The sequence below is a fragment of the Gallinula chloropus genome (assembly GCF_964237585.1).
Source record: "Gallinula chloropus genome assembly, chromosome: Z".
Classification (NCBI taxonomy): Eukaryota; Metazoa; Chordata; class Aves; order Gruiformes; family Rallidae; genus Gallinula; species Gallinula chloropus.
This window is the reverse complement of record NC_140089.1, coordinates 51,121,686-51,139,084: the sequence shown is the minus strand read 5'-3', so window position 1 is coordinate 51,139,084 and position 17,399 is coordinate 51,121,686. Positions and strand designations below refer to the sequence as shown.

Here is a 17,399-nt window from a genome sequence, read left to right as displayed (position 1 = left end):
GCAAGATGAGTGATGTAACCTTTAACCAAGAACCAATCAAGTTGTAACAATTATAATATGCATTAGTAACAATTAATATGTATTAACGATAGTATAAAAGAAAGCCGTTAGCCATAATAAATGGAAGCTTGCTGATTACTCATATTGAGCGTATCCTTGACTTCCCTCCGTCGCTCGAAAGAGGCAACAGAAAAGCTATTTTTTTGTTATTTTTTGTCTATAGCTTGAAGTTCCCTAGCCATCAACAGATTGAGAGAGTGCCTCTTGAATTCTGACGGACCTGGACCAGCTCCTAGTCATGCACTTGCACCTTCTAATTGCTGTTAACTCCTGGCTCTTGCACAATGAGGTTCTGATGAAAGACACTTCCTGAGGCAATTCTTGTCCAGGTGTCAGCTGTAGAATGTTCTTCTTATATACAGGCTTCCAGAGAGTTGGAAAGACTTTTTTTTTTTCTGCTCTGAAAACATCTGTTCAGTATTTACACATTCTGAAGGAGTCAGTGAAAACGCCACTACTCTGGTGCTGTTTTCCTTAATGTCACAAGTGCAGAACTGCAACCCCCTATCTGTGCCAAAGCTTGAAAACAGCTTTTTTAACCACTTTAAAAATAGATCTGAGTGCATTCAGAAATGTAAAGTATATGTGAACCTCTTCTGAAGAGCGGAGAGAAACAGAACATGCTCCAGGCATCGTGTGAGTGCGGTGTAACAAACCCCTCTTGCTTCAGTTGCACTGGCCGGTGCGGTTTTCTCTACTCTTTATGTATTTTCCCCTCCTCTCACTCTCTGCTGTGCCAATAAACTGCTGGCAAATCTGCAAGACAACCCAGGCACAGGCAGCGATCAACGTCACTGCCAAAAGCCTGTACCTGAACAGAACAGAGAGGTGTTTGTCCCGGTCCGGCCCGGGCAATGCACGGTGCGTGTCAGGAGGCTCCTCTGCACCGCCCAGCACGGCTTCCCTTGACGGGGCGGCCTGGCAGAAACGCAGCGGAGAGTCAGCGCCGGCCGCGGACCCAATGCCGGTGGTAGCCTGAAGCAGGAGCTGAGACCTGTCGGTACCGACCGGGGCAGGTGCTGCGCGCGTAGGACGCCGGGGCCCCGAAACCCGGGAGGCAGACCCCGCCGCCAGCCACTGGAAGGGAGCGGAGCCGGACCGACGCCGACACCCCCGCCCCCCCCCCCCCCCCCCCCCCCCGTCATTGCCTTCCCCCGCTCCCCCCAAGTGCATCCCGCCGCGCGCCCCAGCTCACGCGGGACGCGCCTGCGCTCTTGGCGCTGATTGGCTCGAACCTCATCCGTTAGCACCGCCGCGGCTCGCTGATTGGCTTTGCCGCCGGGCGGTGCTCGGCTCCCATTGGCAGAGGCCGGGCGCCCTCCCCTTCCGCGCAGATTTCTGGCGTAGCTGCAGGCGCGGAAGCCGTAGTAGTGCGAGTTGCAGTCGCTCAGTCCGGGTGCTGTCGCCGCCGCCTCTCGCCCCCCATGGCTGACCTGGAGCTCTTCGGCACTCAGCAGCCGGCGGCTGCGGCCGATAACGGGGCGCTGGACGGCGCTGAGGAGGATCCTGCTGCCGCTTTCCTGTTGCAGCAGGAGAACGAGATCGCGGGCATTGAGAACGACGAAGGCTACAGCATCCTGGAGAGCGGCGAGGTGCCGGCGGCGTTGCAGGTTCCGGAGGGCCTGGACTCGGGTACGCGCGGAGGGAGGGGAGGGAGGGCGGCCCCGCGTCACCCTCCCCTCTCCGTGGGTGGGAGTGGGCTGCGGGGAGAGGGGCGGTGCCGGCGGGCGTGGGGGGGGAGGGTAGGAGAGGGGACTTGGTCTGTCGGGGTTCCGCTGCTTCCCTTCTCCCAGGGAGTCGCGGTGGCCGGAGGGGGCGGTGCTGGCGGGGCCCTCGCCGCCGCTTTTTACCGCGAGGAGATGCCGCTGGTGAGCGGGGCCTGGCAGTCGGGGAACGCTCCCGGGCTTAGGTCTGGGCCCTGCCGCCTTGGCTCTCCTGGGCTTAGGAGAGATCTCCTCGCTCCCGCGAGGGCTTCTCAAGACCCTGGGTGCCCAGGCTTGCTGACGTGTGGCCTGTCGGGGAACTGATCTCGTCTAACCCAGGAGCCTCCCTGAGGCGAAGATCTGCTGCAAGCAGCCAGTATGTTGTGCAGTGCCGCTCGTGTCTGTTTTAAGAGGCAGTGATCTTAGTCTTCAAGTATGCTAGCGGCCGAGCTAATGTTTAATTTTACTAAACCTCTAGCCTTTGTTCCTTGGTAACCTTTGTACTGACTGCGAGATGCTGCAGAACACAGCATTGCCTTCGTTCGAGGGTGCCTGTGCCTGTTGGGAGATAGAGGTTCCTGTGTTTCCAGCCAGTCTCACGGGAACCGAAGTATTCAGTCAGGGCTCAGATTACAAAAGGTTTGGGGTTTTAGCTGAATTCTAAGTGGGAAGGAACTTCCCACTGGATGTTGAAAAGTGCTGCCCCTAGCTGATGTTTCAGTGTTCTTGGAAGACTTTGCTTGTATTTGTTACTATCTTCATAAGAAGGTGTTTTGTGCTCATGTTGTTGGGGCCCTTGTCCTTTGTCACTTTGTGAAGCAGCCGCTCTTTTTCAGATCAAGTTGAGTACTTTTCGTCCCAAGTTAACTGTTGGGAAAACGTTTAGAATTGAAGTCTTAACTATACAACCTGATGTCTGAAGTTACTGTCACATACTGTGTATGAGGACGCAGGTTCATAGTAGATCTTGAAATAAAGCCCAACTAGATAAAATGGATAATGGAGACCTGTTGCTTCCAGTGCTTATTTAGTAGTGGCACAGTTCTTTAGACTTAGCTTATTCATGAAGTTCAAAACATGCAGACTGCATACTTCCTGTAAAGGGGTTGTTTACAGTGGAGTAACTTGCTCAAGGCCTAGTACATGAGGATAAGTTATCAGAACATTATCCTGTTTTGATGCCAGACATAACTTGGCTTCCTTATTCTAGGTATAGTGCAGAAACAGATACAGTAGACACCACCTCCCCTTTTACTTTCAGAAACCTCAGGCAAACATTATGGTTGTTAACTGTTTGAGGAATGATTTGTTTGGAGAGAGTTCTGACACTGGCCTCTCTTACAAGGTGCTAGAACTGACTACTAGATCCATATCTTCTCTACATGTGTATGATGTGGCTATTGCAGCGATTCCTCATCAAAAAGTCAGCTTGCCAAATATTTTTAGACTGTTTGGCTATGTAAAAGTAGTTCTTAAGCTGCTTTTCCAGAGTTATTTTCCTCAAATAGTGTGAATTCACTTGTCATGAAATGCAAAAACTGCCAAGAACTTTCTCTAGAAAAAGCATCACAAAATAATGAATTTAATAACTTGATGTAAGGGTTTGGGAAGTCTAGGTGTGATCTGTATGTCATCTTTCTTGTTAAATATGAATAGCAGGTTGTGCCTGTGGACTTTTGGTGGTCTGGTTTTCTAACAGAGCATCCATTTGTTAACTGTTGGAGCCTGCACTCCCTTTCTCATTACAAAGTGCAGACCGTAACAGTACAAAATGTACTGGTTCAGGCATGGTGACAGATGAACTAATGAATTCTGATGCTGCTTGTCTTTAAGATTTCTGATTGGTATCCTAACGATTATCAGACAGCTTTAGTCTCTAGTGCGTATTAGTTTATTAAATAGTTTTGTAACTCAGTTAAACAGGTGAATGCAGATTTCTTCTCAAAATATTACAGGTTCTTATGTGAGTTCTTAAGCATCGTGATTAGGTATTTGTGGATTTAATTTCTTTAACCATAACCCATTTGAACTCCTTTATGTCTGCTGAATTTTCATTCTAAATACTGCACCAAAAAATCGTAACTTGGGCAGCTCTCAACTGAAGTTTGAAGATTTTGGTAGAAGCAGTCACCAGTTTCTTGAAATACACTTGTAAGAAACATGGTGTCTCATAAAACAGTTTTTAAATTGAAGCCTTTTAAAAAAACATTAAGCAAATTTGTAGGCAATGGTGCTCTGTGAACTTCTAATGTCAATACCAGGAAACTGATAGTAGTGTGTATTTTGTAGTAGTGGTGGATACTAGGTGCATGTGGAGGGAATGTCAGAGTTTTCAAGCTCTTGTGTCTCATTCAGCATCACTTCATTCTCCTATGGCCAGGGTTGGAATACTGGTTGGAATGAGTAGGTAATTTATTATGTATATAACTGCCCTGTTCAAGCTTCCTGGGCATCTGAAAACTAATCTTAGTTGCATTGAAAGATGAAGCATAATTGCTGCTTCAGCAAACAGGAAGCACTGGTGTTAGTCCAGTAATAAGGTGGTTGCCTAGTTATTAGTAATTTAGTCTCTAGAGATCCCCTCTTCAGTGATAAATACATGGCTGCATTTATTTATAGTCAAATTTTGAATTCTCTCGTCTGACATTGCTAGGTATTTGGGTTATAGTAGTTCACTTGGTATGTCCTCCAAGCAGAAGAGATTTAGTTCTGGTTGACCTGTGTGGCTTCCAGAACCTGGGAATATAAAAACCTTGTGACAGCTTCTTACGGAGTATTACATTCAAAGACAAACAGTTCTGTACTTTAAGAACCATGAAAATACACACAAGTTTAATATAAGCTGTCTAGTCTGAAACGTTGCCTTCACAGTTTAAAGTTCTGTCGTATAAATATGAATGAGTGAATGACATTTCTCCTTTTTATGGAAGGGCTCATGACCCTCTCTAAAATCACAAAACCAGGAGGGACCTCAAAGATCATCAAGTTCCAACCCCCCTACCATGGGCAGGGTTACCCTCCACTAAACCAGGTTGCCCAAAGCCCCATCCAACCTGGCCTTGAACACTGCCAGGGATGGGGCAGCCACGGCTTCTCTGGGCAGCCTGTGCCAGTGCCTCACCTCCCTCACAATAATGAGTTTCTTCCTTATATCTCCAGCTCTACACTGTGTTGGTGTGGCCTCACCTCGATGATTATGTGCAGTTTTGGGCATCATGGTACGGAGGGACACAAAAAATTGGACTATGTCCAGAGGAGGGCAGCAAGGATGGTGAAGGGTCTGGAGGGGAAGTCTTATGAGGAAAGGCTGAAGTCCCTTGGTTTGTTCAGCCTGGAGATAATGAGGCTGAGGCAAGACCTCATCACAGTCTGTGGCTTCCTAACAAAGGGGAGTGAAGGGGCAGGTGCCAATCTCTTTTGTGACCAGTGATAAAGCCCAAGGTAATGGCATGAAGCTGCAACAGGGGAGGTTTAGGTTGGATGTCAGGAAGAGGTTCTTTACTGAGAGGGTGGTCTGTCACTGGAACAGGCTCCCCAGGGAAGTGGTTACAGCACTGACACTGACTGAGTTCAAGAAGTGTCTGGATGATGCACTCAGTCCCATGCTCTGATATGGCTGGTCCTGTGTGGAGACATGATCCGTATGGGTCCCTGCCAACTCAGTATATTGTATGATTCTATCATGAATATGAATCTGCCCTCCTTCAGTTGAAGGCCATTAACCCTTGTCCTGTCACTGTGTGGCCTTGTAAACAGTCCCTCTCCAGCTTTCCGGTAGGACCCCTTTAGGTACTGGAGGGCCAAGGTCTTCCCAGAGCCTTCTCTTCTCCAGGTTGAACAACCCCAACTCTGTTAGCCTGTCCTCATAAGAGAGGAACTGCAGGCTTTCTGGTCATCTTTGTGGCCCTCCCCTGGACTTGCTCCAACAGATGTCTTGTACTGGGGACCCCAGAACTGTATGCAGTACTTCAGGACTTAAACTCAACTGCATTTCTTTGTCTGTAAACTGCTTTAAATAGTCTTTCAGGGACTGAATATAAATTTGCTTTAAAATATGCAACCTTCCCTCTCTAGTTAGCACCACAGCTCTCTTGCTGACCTCTTTGCCTTTATTTTGCACATAGACATGAGAATGAGTTATGGCCAGAAAAAAGTATTTATTCCTCAGTTTCTTGCATAAGGAGAATGGGCAGACAAAGGCAAACCCTGTGGGTTGGGATAAAGGACAGTTTGATGGGGCAGCACAGGGAGAGGGAAATAATAACACAACTTAGAAAAGAATATACAAAGCAGGTGACACACAATGCGGTTTCTTGCTGAACCCCACAGCTCAGACCTGTCCTGAAGCTGGACTGTCTTCCAAGCTGTATGTGTAAGGACCACACTGCTGCTTTCTGACTATCCCCCTTATACACAGCATGATCCCACATGGTATGGAATACCCCCTTTGATTAGTTTGGGTTTTCTGTTCTGGCTATGCCCTACCCTGACTTCTTATGAAAATTAACCACATCTTGGCTGAACCCAGGACACTTAGTTATATCCTGTAGCTACTAGATCCACCAAAGTAGCAATCAAGTAAGGTACTAACTCTGAAAAAGAGATGTGGAACGTAGCTGAAAAATACTTTAGTCTGTGTTCATGTTGAAGTTTATTTCACCTGCCTGAGGATATTGCCCAAAGCATAGTTGAATAGGAAGACATCGTCTGTGTGTTAGTATGTGGAGACTGGTGACGGGCAACACGCAGTTCAATATGAATTAAGGTGAAGCTGTTTATTGAGTGAAATCACACAGATTATATACATTTGTTACTGCAAACATGGCAAGCTAAAAAATTGCTAATTGGTTACACACACTGCTCACACCAAACTGATTGGTTAGTAATTATAACAGGTTCTGATAGGCATATCTTATAGCTAATTGATGTCTAAAAGCATCCACATACCTGCTTTTAGGACCATCTATTATGACTGGTTCTTGACATGTTCACTTACTTCCAAATACCTTCCCATAACTCCTTGGTTTAGACCAGTCTATACCCCTGTCTTCAAGGCTGATGTGTCTTGAGAATGCGATTAACAAAATCCTCTCAGCATGAGTAACTTCCCTGTCTCATGGGAGCTCAACGATATTGTCAGGGCCTATGCCTTCTGTGAGGAGAGCCAGGCTGCTGGCAGGCCTGCTGCCTTCCCTGACATTAGGATATTGGACCACCTCTGCAAAGTCCTGCCTCTGATTGTTCTGTTAGCTGTCTTTCGAGAATTAGACTTGAGAGTGGCTAGTGAACAAGGCTAAGCAAACTTTTTATGCCAAGTAGTACTGAATCTGGTATTAATGCAAGTAGTTACCTTCAGAGTAGTTCAGCCTTACTGTGATAAGCCTCTGAAGCCGTATGTTGACCTGCAGGACTGAAGTGACAGAACTGTTGTTATATTCAAGCTACCTGGCCCTTTCTTTTGTAAGCCCTGGTACATGTGGAGGGCACTGATTCTAGCACTGGTTTCTGGCAAGCTTGGCTGTTACTTTTTCTTTTCTGTGGATGCAAGGTAGGTGATACGGATTCCCATCTCTGAATCATTCTAGACTCTTAAGAACTGTGTGGGTTGCTGTATAGAAGTTCATTATTACACTATTGTCAGCATGTGTTACAGAACTGTAGAGGTTTTGACATGTTATGTGCAACAGTATCCTTACAAATAAAGTTTTATCTTAAGAAGCAAACACCAAGGCATACAGGTCCATTAACTTCAGGAGTTTCAAGATGTAGTGCAGTGATAGAATTGGATGGACTCTGAAGCCAGTAGAGAACTCTCATTGTTAATGGCTGATGAAAACATCATGATAACAGTAATAATATTTATGTTTTTTCTGTGGGAATTCAGGTATGAAATGATATGCTTATGTAGACAAAGAAGTCTGGTACACAACTAGTATTGATTACTGATATGCTGGGAAGCAGGTAGCTTTTCTAGACTTCATACTGAACACTGAGACTGGAGAGCTAAAATGAGTGAATCTGACTATTGGTCTGGCTCCACTTAGCATACTTGTATTGGCATATGGTAATGTGCTGGTACAATGCCACTTCCTCTTCTGTTGCAGTCTGCATAGTCAGCATGCTGACTTCGCATCTTAATCACAAGTTCTGGAGATCTCCAAAGAGATGGGTAGTTTGCTTTAATACTTTTCATGCATCTGCCCTGGGTGTACTCTGGAAACACTTGGCTCTGTGCCTGTTTCCATACAGAATAAAAGCAGCCCTAAGACAAATGCTTCTGTATTATCTCAGATGCAGCCCTCAGCAGTGATGTTGCTGTTACCTGTGTTGCTACCAGCCTGAGTACTGAAGACTTTAATGAATGTGGGTTTTTTGTTTAACAGGAAAGCTTAATCATATTATCACGGCTCTTAGTCTTCATGACTTACTAGCCCTCTTGCCTAGCTGGTGAGCCAGTACTTCCCAAGCCACTCTCTCATGAAGCAACTGACTTCCTTCTGGAGATGAGAACTACATATATTTAATGGCTACCTTCTCTTGGGCCTCACAGTGATACGCTTGTGTCCCCAGTTTGATTGTCTGCACACGTGAAACACTCTGCTCTTGCAAGGTAGGCAGTGGGTAGCTGGCTTATTCAAGCTGTTGATGACAATATGAATTATAGGCCTTGTTTTAGCTTTAAGATCATCCCTGTAAAGACAAGGTGAACAGCTACAGCATGCATCTGTAGTGCAGATGGGCTTCATTTGAAGGAGAGTGAAATATAAGCATGTTTTCTTTGTGGGTTTTAGGCTTTCTAAACCTGTTTAGTGGGTTGTAGGTGCCTGAGTCAGTGTACTTGTCGTGATCTCTACCAACTGATGTGAAGTGATGGGCATGGTAGCTGGTGTGAAGCAGACAGAAGCTGTTAGCTTTCTGTGCTTCTCAAACCAGTTCTTTTCAGCTGTTGCAACTTGAAGAGGAGTAGCCATCAGGCAAAGTAGCTTCTAGTTTTCAGATGTAGTACTCTGGTTATAAAACACAGTTATCACAACTGAAAAGCTAGTTTTTGTTAACTTGAGTCTGTCCCTCCTGAAGCTAGTAACTATGTTCTTGGAGATTACTATCTTATGACTTAAGTCCCATGTTTGAACTGATGTTAATGATTGGTATTCAGTGGTCATGGATAAGGATTTAATACTTCTAGTTAACTGATAAAGGAATATGAAAAGCTTGCTGAGTGCCATTAACTCTAGTGTTATACTGGGTGATACATAGCCAGAGAGAAAGTACGTAACAGCCTAATGCTCTTGGTTTTAGGTAAATTAACTATCGTATTTAGGATGGTGGTACAAAATAAGTTGTTTTTCTGCTTACTATTGGGTGACACTAGTAGAGCCTCTTTTTTTCATTGAAGAGTGTATTAGTAACATGGCAGAAACACTCCTGTGTGGTACATTTCTCCATGTTAGCATTATTGGTGAGACAAAGGTAGTAACATGACTTCTTATCATGCAGGCAGTTGGATGTTACATAGCATTGTTCCACATAGATGTTTTGCTGGGATTTAGCTGTTCTTGACAATCTTTGAATTTTGCATAGTCTGGACACTTACTTTGTGTTTGTGAAACTATTTGTGTTCCAATTGGCATATGTTCCCTATGTCTGTATTTCAAGAAGATGACATTCCAGTGTTCTGTGGCAAAGATTCCTAACTGGTCCTGTTCCTGAGGCTTTACAGCCAGTATTACTTCAAAGGGAACAGTGCTGCAGTTGAAATAGGAAGTTATCAAACATGTCATCACAGAAGGCAGCAAAAGGTGACTTTGCTAGAAATGTCATCTCTATCTTTTGAGCTGATTAGAAGCTCAGAGGTATGAGGATAAGAATTACTAAGTATTGGCTGCAGGACTGCTAATCTTCCAGGTAGAGACTAAACCAGTGAGAGTCATGCTTCTTAACTTGTAAACAGTTGCCTAGTAGTCAGCTTCTAAGATAGGGAGGAGAAAGTAGGAGTAACTGTAGAACATGATCTGTTGCAACTTCTCAGCAGTATGAGCTCTGCTGTTTCTGTAGCCTGAAGCATGATTTTGGGATGAAGAAATTACCTGGTATTACTGGTTCCACAGAATATCATCTCACTTAATTTTTTTTTGTGCCTATCTAGAAAAGTGCAGAGGTAAGGAAGTGACCCCACAGGGGTAACACTTATTTGCATAATGCCCACATTTTATACTCTGCTAAAGCTTTCCATGCAAGTTTTTGAAATCGGTAAATCTGGCTGTTCTGTCTCTTATCGAATGGCTAAATAACAGTCACTTCTTTACAGGTGCTGTTGATGGAGTGGTTAATGGAGACATCTATCAGGTAAGGTAGAAGCACTCTGTACTTGGAATGTGCTGTTCTGATCTGACAACTTCACCTTGATCTAGACTACCCACTTGTCTGTAATGTACTTTCATCTCTGAAGAGGAATTTCTATTGTGATAGCTCATCTCATAAAGCTGTTAGTGGTCTTAATATGTCCCTCTGAATATAGAGGCAATTTAAAGCAGCATTCCATTTTGAATTATGGCTTGATAGGCCATAACCCTTGTAAGCAGAATCTGATATGACTTAATGTTGACTTGCCACTGGCTAATAAGATGACAGCATGCTCTGACCATCTAGTTTAAAGGGGAGTTTTCTGAATTGCTTGTTCTTTATTCTTTAAGGATAATTCACGTGACCTGGTTGTGTGGTCAAGAATGATCTTACAGGGAGCTAACTGAGCTAACTGTATGCTTTTCAGTGACATACAGTTGCATGGAATTAAGCTGCTGACTAAATAGCTCAATCATAATATGCAAGTATGCTAGTCAGGTATGCTAATGACAAAAGGAGGAGATACTTGCTCTATTAGTGTCAGGGAGGGATGAAGCATGCTAAAGCAATCATTGTATAGTAACTGAATTTCATACCAGTTTGGCTAGGGCATTGTCATTGCTTGCTGTCAGAGTTGGTTGGACAGCCCTGATTAAATGAATGCTAAGGAAGGGGGTACCATGAGCCATGGAGTTTTAAGTGAACACTGAGCTTTGTGGAGGCACAAATGTCTTTTGTTGCTGCTAACACTTTCATAGCTTCACCATTGCTGTGAGATCAGTAGGAGGACTGATTCTTACTAGGCCTTTGTGCTTCCATATACAACAGAAAGTAAATGAAGTGTCTTGTGTTTGTGTTTGCAGTTTAAAGTGACCGGCTGCTTTGGTTGATACAGCTTCTTAATAAGAAATAACTGAATGGGCCATACGTAACTTTTGGTTTTGCTACTTGTAACTAGTTTGGCTATGCAACTGGTCAATTAATTTTGGTTTGGATTGGTTGGGAAGTCTGGTACCTGGCTCCTGGTCTTTACATTATTGCTTCAAGAGCTTCAGGAGGTCCAAAGAGGGGCAAGACTCAGCCAAATCTGATACAACCTGCAATCCATCTTGTTCTGTCAAGAGTGTTATTTCTTAGGTTTGTGAAGAGTAGGGTTGTTGGACTTTGTGCCAAATAGCATTAATATTAATTAGCTTCAGAAATCTGGTGTATTAAATATAGTTCCATTTATTGCAAATCCTTTGGCTGCTTTGTTGCAAAAATAATGCTTTGCTTAAATGTTCAAATGCCTCTTGTATGCAGCATAGAATACAGCAATTAAAATTATGTAATTAATTCCACAGCTAGTGCTTAAGGTGAAATGAATGCCTGCAGCTGTATAGCAGGGTGCTAGGTGATGTATTCTGCTTTCTTCAGGCATGGAGCTCTGGCATAATTTAACTTCCCAGTGAACTTAGATTTGTGTTTGATCCTTGATTCTGAGAGGCAGCCCTGTATTAATTTGCTTCAGTCTTGCTGTAATTTGTGGCAAGACGTTTTTCATGTTAATCGTGGTATACATTACCAAATTACATAAAGTTACCATAACATTAGTGTAGCCTACAGGCAGGTATCTGAAATACTCAGTTCATATGTATAAATGATGTTACTCTTTCTTCTATTTAAGGAGAGTAATGGTCCATCAGACTCCTATGCAGCCATATCCCAAGTAGATCGACTGCAGTCAGAACCAGAGAGTATTCGTAAGTGGAGAGAAGAGCAAAAGGAGCGTCTGGAGCAACTTGGTAAGGAAGGTGTTGGAGTATTGTTCTTGCTTGTGAGTAACTTAGTGGCAGTTTCTTAAGCAGCAGAATTCTCAGCCATGGCTTCTGGCTCTTGGCATCATAACAAGCTTCTTGAGTTTGGGCAGCAAGCCTGGACAGTCTTCCAGTCAGTAGACTTTATACTGGTGTTGGAGTCAGCAAACAAGTGGCTCTCTGAACCAGCTAAGTATTTATGTGGCCTATCCTTTACCTGCAAATAGGGTAACAGAAAATGATTAGCTTTTATCAGCAGAAAAGATTGAATAAATACTGCACCATCAGTGCTGTTTTCAAAGGATAAAGATTGTTCACTTTGTAATTGCTGAGGCCATCTGTTGTCACACAGATGTTAATCTAATAGCTAAATCAGGTGATGGACTAGTAACTAATGAGTGCAGCTATCAAATGCAGTGATAGCTACCTGTGAACATGTACTAAGAGCTCACAAACTGGTATGCTTTCCACTTGCATTAGGGAGGAAGCTTTGCTCAAAAATGTTAGGACAGAACCCTCTATACAATGTGGTTCTGGAGCCCATTGCTAGTTACGTATGGGATGCACTTGTCCTAAACTGTAGGCTTGGTATAAAAGCATGCTGAGTGCAGGGCTTCCTCACTTTGCCTATGCCCATGCACTCTTTTGAGCTTTGAACACCAGCATAGCAAGGTGACTGTTTCTGGTTTTGAACAGTTTGCAGATCAACAGACTTGCTGAATCTGAGTTGGTCTACAGATACTGAACCTAAGCTGAGATGGACTGTCCCATTTACACAGCACAAGCACTCTGCTTGCCTAATCCTCTGAATGTTCATAGTATTTAGAGTTCTTATGGCCTAAATCAGGAAATCTTCTAACCCTTACCTGAGTAGATCTGCACTAGAGTGCACCCTGAACCTTCAGCTGAAATGGTAGTGATCCACCTGCAACGAACACGACTGACAAATAGATTCTTAAATCTTCAGATGCAAACTCACGGAAGCAGGAAGCAGAATGGAAAGAGAAAGCAATAAAAGAGTTGGAGGAGTGGTATGCAAGGCAAGATGAAAAACTCCAGAAAACAAAAGTGAGCAACAGGTAAGGTTTCTCCAGTCTTCTGCAGAGTTACAGTACTGGTTATGAAAGTAATGGGGGAGAGATTAGAGTACTTTTAGTATGTCCTAAGGCAGTAGCCCTCTGGATCATTACAGTAACCTCTCCTAATAAGAAGTGGATCTCCAGTGGTAGATTAAGTTTTCATGGAATCTAGATTACATGTGCAAGAGTAGCAAGAGAAAGCATTAAGCTAATCAACCAGAATTATTGAAGATTTCTTAAGACACAAAGTTTGAATATGGCCAGAAAGAAGTTTTAATCTACCTACTTCTTTGCATGCCATTAGCTGCAAAGATCTTCAGTGGCTGTTAATTACTTGCTATCTGTAGAACACGTGGAAGTGGCCTTGTAGTTAGACTTTGCCACAAGTTACTTCATGAGATACCTTACAACATTTGGCTGCTACTTTTAGAAATGCTTGAAATTACCTGACACAGTTCTGCTAGTGAAGAACTAAATGCTGGCTGGGTCTGTACTGCATTTGAATTGTCTTATTTTGGGCCCTGGAGCAGAAACCCATGTCTTCACTGCTAGTGAGTAATCTATTACACTTTCTTGGAGGTTCCATGTGAATTTTGACTTCAAGCTATATAAAGGTAAATATGATAGTACTGACTTAATACCACTTGAGATATCAACTTCTGCCCTAGGCTTGCTAGTTTCCTTCTGTCCAAGTAATCATCAGGGCTGCTTTATACTCCAGGAACCCACAGACTCAAGATAAACTGTTCTTTGAGACACCATTGTTCTTAGCAAAATGATCAGCAGGTTTGCCTTAAGTAGGCTTCTAGGTAGACTCTGCTTCCTAGTAAAGGAAAAAAGGAGGCCTGTAATTCCAACACAATGATGGATTTGATGCTTCCATTCCTGAGGTAGTCTTTTGGTTAGGCCAAGAAAGAAATACAGGGTTGTCACTTTTCTAGTTGGTGACCAAAGCTTGTGATACTCGCATAGCTTTATTGTGGCCAGTGTTTGAGTGCAGAATACACATTCTGGAGTAGAGTCCCTATAACCAGTGTTGCCCAGATGATGTGTTTGGCATTCTCATCGGTCTAAGATCTCTTTCCTAATGGCAGCTGCTGTCCAGTGGACAACACTAACACTGGGACTCTAGTCCTAAACTAACTGGTCCCAATTTTTGGGGTGTAGCAGAACTCTTCTGTTGATCCTCTGAGGCAGTGGCTTAATTGATACATTCCATGTGCTAGCTGCTTTCCTGTTACAGTAAGTCTAGGTCATGCAAGGTTAATGTGCTTGTTAAAACTGCCTCCAGCTGTATTCCCTACTTCTCACCTTTATCTCTTTTCTCCTGCCTGCTTGCCTGCCTGTTGGACTACTTGCTACATAGGGTGGCAGATGAAGCTTTCTACAAACAACCCTTCGCTGACGTGATTGGTTATGTGTATGTTGCTTAACTACTAATTCTGTTTTCTAGTCAACTAGGTAATGAGAAGGATCAGAAATAGTGCTGAATGTCAGAAGGTGGCATCTGAATACTTCAAGGCAGCATAAACTAATACAAGTTTATACCTCTTCCTTTTTGGACTGACTTTGATCTGTATCAAGTGCAGTTTTCCAGTAAGGATCCATACACTGCACAACATCCATCACTTTCAGGTTAGGTGATGTAGTATACATACCACTGGAACTGTGGTAACGATTTCAGTAGTCCTTAGATGTAGGGTTTGTAGTGTTCTCTGGCCTGGAAACAGCTGCTTGGCAAGATGTTTTGCTGGGCATATTGGGTTAGTGTCTGTGGTCTGATAAGGGTGCTCCATTTAGTCCTAGTCGTATCTGCAGAGAAGCACAGAGTTTAACTCTGCTCTGCATAACAGGCATCGAGTTCCTGATTTGTGCTCATTTGCCTACATAGTTAGAAAAAAAATATTCAAGTGCTGCGTGCACATATGTCTAAAGCCAAGGAAGGTGGAAAAGAATGATGTGCCAGAAATCAGGGCAGAGGGGGTGCATGCATGTAGAATTATAAAGCTACTAGAGAACAAAGGAAAAGTACAAGAAGGTGGTATTGGAAAATAACATTAGCTGCTGGGAGGACATCTAGGAGCAGCTCTGTGTAATCGTTTTACCAGCCTATTGTATCAGTGAGAATACAGCCATGACTTTGAAGACCCAATGAATATGCTAGTTTCCGTGATGTGGAAGGATTGCAATGTTCATTGGCTTGTTTATGTGTTTTAATTTCTTCCCTTAATTTGTAGACTTGAATTGAAAGATGACCATGTCACAGATTCTAAGGTGACACCTTTAAAAGGTGAATTGGTGAGCCATGGTGTGGCTTTAAGTGCATTAATATTGAAGGTCCAGCGTGGAATTAATTGCCTAACTGTAGGAGAATGTAAGACAAGACTTGTGAAATGATGGATTTACAGGTGGTGTTTGACACTTCAGAAGTCTCCTGGAGTTGATTCTGATAGATTTTCCCAGTAAAACCCTTTTTTTTTCATATCAGTGCAAATGTGCAGTGTAAGTGCTATAGAATAAAATCGGCAGCCTGTTTCCTGAATGTAGACTAAGCTACTAGTGCATGTTCAGCCAGCTGATCATCTGCATTAAACTCATTCTCATCTTCTATATCTGACTTAAACTTTCTCTCCTTGTTTCTTTTCTTCTTCACCTTTAAGCACAAACATAAATCATCCTTGCTACAGCCTAGAACAGTTAAGTAAAAAAATCTTCACTGCCCCTTAAAAGTGTCATGTCACAAAGTAGCAGTGTTTTAGTGACCCTTGTCTTCAGTGGTGTCTGTAACCTTTTCATCCCTGTGAACAGTGCTGAACCCTCATGAGAGAGTCATCTTCACTGCTTTTTCTGTACTGCTTGTTGGAGTAGATGGATTTGGTTTGATCTCCTGTTGCTTACTGCTATTGCACCTAGACAGCTACCAGGACCCCACAGTTCACCAAAACTAGATGCTGGAGTGTTATCCATGCATTACAGCAAAGCTGTTGTCAGCACAGCAGTGCTGAAAGGATACAGCTGGGAAGCCATTGACTCTAATCTGTATGTTATGTAAAACTGCTCCTTAGGGTGTGAGCAGGGGAAATGTGTTTATTCTGTAAACTGATCTCAGTTGAGCCATCCCCTCTGCTGAGATATGCCTTGGCCTATAGCACCTGCAAGCATGGGTTTCATGACTTAAGTTCCTTTTGATTCATGCTGCTTCACTATAGCATTGGGTATCATCAGCAGATAGTTTTATGATGGCCTGTATGCCTTGGGCCTGATCTAAACCCTCAGAGGGAGTCTGCTTTAAGACATGCTTGCAGGGAGTTCTAATTTTCTAGCTGGCAAGTGCCCAGTGTAAAACATCAAGTGGCAGAGGCATAACTATTTAAGACTGGGGCATAAATTCAGTCCCTAATTAGAAAAAAAAACCTTACTTCCTGGCAGTTTGTATGCTGACCCTTTAGACAAAGTCTCAGTAACTATTCTTAAAACCAAACACCTGTATTCCAACATTTTACACAGCAATACTCTGCTCTGCTTGTGCATAGCATACTACTGCAACCTACTTTTGTCTCCAGGGTTGGGGCAGTGGGAGCTGAAGTAGCCATAGTGTCCACAAGCAGCTGTCAGGGCACATTTCTCAGAAATATGCTGAGAGAAACTGCATCCTGAGAGAGGGAAGGAGTGCCTTACGTGCTGGGCCTTAACGCAAGGTGCATTGCATTGCTTTTAGGGCAGCTGAAGAAGCCTTTGTGAATGATGCAGAAGATGTTTTTCCGGGCACTGAGTGGGAACGTGTGGCTCAGCTCTGTGACTTTAATCCCAAGTCTAGTAAGCAGGCAAAAGACGTGTCCCGCATGCGCTCAGTCCTCATCTCGCTCAAGCAGGCGCCACTGGTTCGCTGAAGCAAAGCACAATGGAAACACTACAAATGCAATACCTTAACCTTACTCAGAGAAGCTGTGTTTGCAGTAATTGGATTAATTGCTTCAATATTTGGCTTTTTTTGAACAAACCCCGTGATGTATCTAGACCTGACCATTGTTTGATTGCATGTTGTTCTTCATGTTTCCTTTCTGTGTCTGAAATGGGAGAACCTCCGAAACTGGTTTGTGCTGTGATGCACTGAGATGTTGCTTCCCACATTACTGATATTAAAGATCTGTTAAACTGGAATATGTGTTGGCTGTGGATGAATTGATAAGCAAGCTCTCATGCTTCCTTTTGACAGGGGGTGTTTGACAAAGATTTATCTTAATTGCTAGTGATTTCATCCTTCTGGTGACTGACCAGTGGGCAGTGCTGCTGATCTCTCAGAAGCTGTCCTGCTTGTCTCCATAAGCTTTCTTAAAGCTCTTGAGAGCTTTAGTTTAAAAACTGCTTCCCTATCCAATTTATCTCACAAGATACAAGGTCTAGGAAAATGGAGCAGC

General features: G+C 43.6%; 1 protein-coding gene across 2 annotated transcripts; it reads left to right on the top strand.

The window, feature by feature from the left end:
- Positions 1–1,442: 1,442 nt before the first annotated feature.
- CLTA (clathrin light chain A) lies at positions 1,443–17,136 on the top strand. 2 transcript variants are annotated; one of them, XM_084278053.1, is made up of 6 exons: positions 1,443–1,692; positions 10,072–10,109; positions 11,773–11,890; positions 12,870–12,981; positions 15,642–15,677; positions 16,700–17,136. In XM_084278053.1, the coding sequence occupies exons 1-6, from the start codon at positions 1,485–1,487 to the stop codon at positions 16,869–16,871; spliced, it is 684 nt and encodes a 227-aa protein (XP_084134179.1). In that variant the 5' UTR covers positions 1,443–1,484; the 3' UTR covers positions 16,872–17,136. The 2 variants fall into 2 exon arrangements, with proteins under 2 accessions (XP_084134179.1, XP_084134180.1); XM_084278054.1 differs by lacking the exon at positions 15,642–15,677.
- Positions 17,137–17,399: the final 263 nt, after the last annotated feature.